At 39.2% G+C, this 5648-nt stretch overlaps 1 protein-coding gene across 1 annotated transcript in view; it reads left to right on the top strand.

Moving 5' to 3' along the window:
* ARID4A (AT rich interactive domain 4A (RBP1-like)) overlaps nt 1-5648 on the top strand; it is a 53534-nt gene that overhangs the window by 34021 nt on the left and 13865 nt on the right. Inside the window, exons 12-14 of the mRNA XM_009331329.1 lie at nt 1407-1501; nt 1649-1746; nt 3261-3489. Of these exons, the coding sequence (XP_009329604.1) occupies nt 1407-1501; nt 1649-1746; nt 3261-3489 (422 nt within the window). The remainder of the gene's footprint in view (nt 1-1406; nt 1502-1648; nt 1747-3260; nt 3490-5648) is intronic.

The raw sequence follows: 5648 nt of genomic DNA, 5'->3' as shown, positions 1-5648 counted from the left end.
CGAGGGAGGGGATTCTGCCCCTCTACTCCGCTCTGGTGAGACCCCACCTGCAGCACTGCGTCCAGCTCTGGGGCCCCCAACATAAAAGAACAAGGACCTGCTGGAGTGAGTCCAGAGGAGGGCCACGCAGCTGATCAGAGGGCTGGAGCACCTCTCCTGTGAAGACAGGCTGAGAGAGTTGGGGTTGTTCAGCCTGGAGAAGAGAAGGCTCTGGGGAGACCTTACAGCAGGCTCCCAGTAGTACCTGAGGGGGGCCTACGAGAAAGCTGGAGAGGGACTTTTTACCAGGACAGGTAGTGATAGGACAAGGGGTAATGGCTTTCAACTGAAAGAGGGTAGATTTAGATTAGATACAAGGAAGAACTTCTTCACTATGAGGGTGGTGAGGCACTGGAACAGGTTGCCCAGAGAAGTTGTGGATGCCCCATCATTGGAAGTGTTTTTGAGGTCAGGTTGGACAGGGCTTTGAGCAGCCTGGTCCAGTGGAAGGTGTCCCTGCCCACAGTGCGGGGGGTTGGAACTAGGTGATCTTTAAGGTCCCTTCCAACCCAAACCATTCTATGATTATAGCAAGATTTCTGTTCCCACCAGATTTGTTCTACATTCTGTTCTCTCAGTGTAAATGTTTTGATTTGTGTAATCGTGACAGTATTTCCAAAGTCCTATAAAATTATTTTCGTGATTCCAAATATAATTGCATGAAGATGAAGGAAGATGAGAAGCAGCAGGGAAGAGTTTTGATATTCTTCCTTGCTGAGAGGAATACTGTCTGTGTACGCAGCCACTTGCCCCAAGTCACTTTTGGTTTCTCCTTTTACAATTAATTATTGTTCTTTATATCATTGCCACCCATCCGATTTGAGTTCTTTCTTCTTCCTGGAACTGTCCCAAATATTCATGTCTTGTTAGGGCTTTGTGCTTTTTCACATTCTGACTATTTGCCTGCGTATCTTTTTCTAATCCAACATTGCTTCTTCCCTGTTCCTTTCAGGCCACGGTGTTTTGAGTTAATCTCTTTGCACACTGCTATATTCCAGCATTCATCAGGCGTTCTGTAGAGCTTGCTGCAATTCTGGCTGCCCCCCTCTCAAGAGAGGAACAGTGGGATGCAGCCAATTGGATGGGGGTTATTGCACAAATCTGAAAAGGAGGTCGAGAAATCATAGTTATCAAGCAGCTGGTGCCAGTATGCTAATATACCACCCAGAAATATGTGATGAATTCAAAAGAGGGTGAAGCCTTAATTGGTGGTTAGAAACTACTGACTTGTGACATATCTTAGAACTATTAAATACAGATTTTAAAATGTAGAAAGACATTAGTAATCAAATGTGTGCGAAAGGAATGGATGAAGCAGTTTGCTGTTCTTTGTGGTAACTTCTTATTTCTGGTTTTGTTTTATTTAGGTACTCCTATCAATAAACCACCTGTTCTGGGCTACAAGGACCTTAATCTCTTCAAACTTTTTAGACTGGTATATCAGCAGGGTGGGTGTGACAATGTAAGTGTTGGATATTTCCTGAACTAAATACGCCTATTCATTCTTAAAGGCTGTGGCTTGTGGCTGTGTTAGATATCATTCGTTAATGTTCTTGGTTAACAAAACCTGAAAACTTCCTTTTTTTCTTTTTTCTTTCTTTCCCCCAAGATTGAGAGTGGTGCTGTATGGAAGCAAATTTATATGGACCTTGGCATTCCTATTTTGAACTCGGCTGCTTCCTACAATGTAAAAACTGCTTATAGAAAGTAAGTTCTCATACTGTGTAATGGTGAAAACATTTTTCCTTTTTTTTTAGTAGCATGTACAATATTCAAGCATTTTTTGATAGTTTAGTGAAAGAGTAATTGACGTTCTTCAGTCAGTGAGCAGTTCTGAGCATTTTGCAGTGCTAAGGATTGAAACAGTGGAGGAAAGGAGGGAGTGCTCAGGGCTGCCTAAATTCCTGTTGCTCTAATACGTTAGAATTCCACTCATTTTCTTATCAAGAAGCATTCCTTTTCAGCATGTGATGATGCCATTTCAGAGTACAACAATGAAATTTATAAAAAAAGCTTTGGCAAATTCAGCTTTGCAATTTATGGTGATTAACAAGAACAGATTCTGTCCACAGTTGCATGCTCATTGAGGACTGTAGATGCTGCATGCGGTGAGGAGAATTTTATACCAGTTTCTTTAACTTCCTGAAAAATGTTGATAGAGATGACATGTTTCAGATTGTGTATTTAAATATCACCTTTGTGGAATCTGTAGAATAATGGCTTTAGGGCATAACTATGTACATTGCTAGGGTGGATGTGACAGTATTGAGTAGTAAATTCACTGCTGTAATAAAAAAATGCATAAATCTTTTTATTCTGACCCCTGGTTTTCAGCTGTGTTTTAACTTTTGAAATGGAAACCTTTTAGGAATGATACTTTTCAAGCTCATTTTCTAAATAAAGATTATTTTTATTATTTATTCTCCTGGAAGTTTGGCAAGAAACAATTGGGCTTTTTGAGTAAAAGGGAAGAATGAGGTTCTCTTGACTCGAACCTAAGGAAATTTGGCTGGTTGAATAGGGATGACTAATGACTCAACTCATGTTAATGTTGATGAAGATGAAAATATTCAGACTATCTTCAGTGGGATTTGAACTGGGCACATATTTAAGGTCTGTATTTTACAGAGAAGAGTATCATAAAAAGTAATTGGTAAATATGTACGAGGTTGCTGTTAAGAGTGGCAATAGTTATGTTGTATGGACACATGATAGTATGTTGTAACTTGCATATTTATTCTTTGATGAATAAGCTAGTTCATATTTCTCTCACCTATAACTGGATTAGAGTGTGCACACAGGCAGTTACTAGAGAACAAGCTGATACATGGCAATTTGTTACCATGTGGTAACTTGTTTGTATGCCCATATTCTATTTCTAGGCTGATTTTAGCTGTCATTGTGCATTTGCAAAACAGTGTACATGTTCTTAGGCTTTACTGTCACGAATTCTTAACTGGATGGGGATGAAGTTAAATTTGTGGGAAGCACCTGTGTGTATTCTTTCTCACCATTTGACTTGTGTGCATAATTGTTTCATTTCAAAATCTTCTCTGGCTTTTTATTTTTTGTTTATTTGAGTTTGGTTTGTGTGTTGTTGTTTATTTTCCTGAAGTTACTGCTCATCTTGCTTTTCTATGAGCAGGAAAAAAGGTTTGATGCACTTCAATAAATAGAAAATAAAACATGAAATATGAATGAACCTTTATTTGTATCTATAGGTATCTTTATGGTTTTGAAGAGTACTGCCGTTCTGCAAACATTCAGTTTAGGACCATCCATCACAATGAGCCAAAAGTAGTAGAAGACATACAGAAACACGTGGAACCAATGGAGGAAAGTTTAAAAGAGGAACAAACAATGCCCCCAACAGAAGTTAAAAAAGAAGCAGAAGAAAATTATTCCAGCAGTGAAAGTGAAAAAGAAGAAATAGAACTAAGATCCCCAAGGGTAAGTGGTTTGAACTGATTTCTGTTTAGTGCTTAACAAAACCCCTTTGTATAGTGAACCGTTTACATAATGAGTTTTCCCTTGTGGAGTGATTGTACGTTTGAATTAGCGTACTTGTACAAGCGTAGGACAGGGTTCTGCAGATGCAGAGTTGGTGTTAACTGTTAATTGTGTTCTACCTGTGAATAGAATCAGTTTTGATTGTTTCTTCATATTCTAAACCATCCATGGGGTTTTCTCAGGCTGTGTTGCATGTCAGACATGTTTTGATTCAGGGATGGCTTGAGAGCTACTGAGAGCTGTATATCATCAGAACAGTGAAACTCAGCAGGACAGTCTTGGTTGTGAATTTCCACAGGCACGTGGAATCTGGAGCTTTCCGGCAAGAAGCAGAAATATCAAGGGACTGCTGCAGCTTTAAGAATCAAAGAAAGACCCATTTCTCCGAGTTGATTTTTATCACAATATCTCTTCTTTTAATAAAAGAAACACTGCAATTTTACAGTACGTAGACAAAAGTAGAGGGAGGAGCGCTTAGTTTTTGTCTTCCTTTGTCTTTGAATGCTGTAGAGGTGAGGGTTGTATTAGAAGTTACATAGATAAGACCAGCTACTGGATACCGAACCTGATGGAGAATACAAGAATACTTTTAAGGTATTTGAATCTGACTGGCTTAGTGCTCTGTAGCGCTCCTGTTAATTCTGTTAAAAGGACATTTTGTGTTCCTTAATACACCATGGTTACTGAGGGACAAGGAATTGCTACTTTTTAAATTGTTCAAGTTGTAAGGATTCTGTTCAACCAAAATGTAATTCTATTATCGTACTTCTTGCAAACCAGCTTTTCAAGCAAGTATGTGGCCTTTAAACTAATAGGTGAAAAGACATAGTGTAAACATAAGTTTAGATTTGTATTACGTATTATATTTCTATCTAACTGCAAGTGGTTTTTCCGAGCTGTATCAGACTTAATGAACTTCCTGGCATGACACTAGGTTTGCTGTTAGTTTGTTTATTTTTTTGTTTGTTTTTGGAGATAACTAGTGAGAGGATAAAGGAATGGAAGAATTCTTTGTCTTTTTTATCATTGTCTGTCTATGTTACTTTGTTAATATTTAAATATTAATTGAGTATATATTTTATTACTTTATTAATCCAGTCACCAATTATCTACTTATGAATGATTATTGTTCCAAAGTATTTACCGTTATACTGCTGTGAATTTTAATTATTATAGTGCCTTCATTACTGTCATCTTTGGATGGTCTCCAAATAATTAATCTTGCATTTGTAATGTATTTTAAATATTTTGATTGCAAAGCAATGACCTTATCCAAGAGACTTTTAATAGTAAACTGATAAACCTGTATTAGATCCCCAAGAACCAGTTGTAGATAGTCCCAGACAGCAGTTGCCTGGCTACTCACAGTACCTTTTAAAGATGTGATACTTACACTTTTTTTTAAAGCTGACAAATTTATGTTCTGTGAAATCAACAGGTGGCTATCAGGATTGAAGATGCTGAAAGGGAGATTCCTTCTCTCAGTAGTTCTGTACAAGCACTTTAATTAATGCTATTGCTGTGGTTGAAGAAGGACTTTTGGTCCTTTCTATACGGGTAACAGACCTTACAGGTCCAAATGAATGTCCTGAAATCCTCCGGAAGTTAATCAGAAGCTCATCCTCTTTATCCCAAACCAAGCAGAATGGCTTTATTTTGCTTTTTTCCCCTCAATAACAAGACTTTAAGCTAGTATCTGGGTGATCAGGCCCAGGCTTCATGGGTTTATGAAAGGCAGGTCCTGCTTGACTAACCTGATCTCCTTCTATGACAAGGTGACCCGCTTAGTGGATGAGGGAAAGGCTGTGGATGGTGTCTACCTAGACTTTAGTAAAGCCTTTGACACCGTTTCCCACAGCATTCTCCTGGAGAATCTGGCCGCTCGTGGCTTGGACGGCTGCACTCTTTGCTGGGTAAAAAACTGGCTGGATGGCGGGGCCCAAAGAGTGGTGGGGAATGGAGTTAAATCCCGTTGGCGGCGGGTCACAAGTGGTGCTCCCCAGGGCTCAGTGCTGGGGCCAGTTCTGTTTCATGTCATTACCAATGATATGGACGAGGGGATCGAGTGCACCCTCAATAAGTTTGCAGACGACACCAAG

The sequence above is a fragment of the Pygoscelis adeliae genome, unplaced genomic scaffold (genome assembly GCF_000699105.1).
Source record: "Pygoscelis adeliae isolate BGI_AS28 unplaced genomic scaffold, ASM69910v1 Scaffold199, whole genome shotgun sequence".
NCBI classification, from domain to species: domain Eukaryota; kingdom Metazoa; phylum Chordata; class Aves; order Sphenisciformes; family Spheniscidae; genus Pygoscelis; species Pygoscelis adeliae.
The sequence above is the reverse complement of the archived record's forward strand: the minus strand, read 5'-3'. Positions and strand labels throughout refer to the sequence as shown.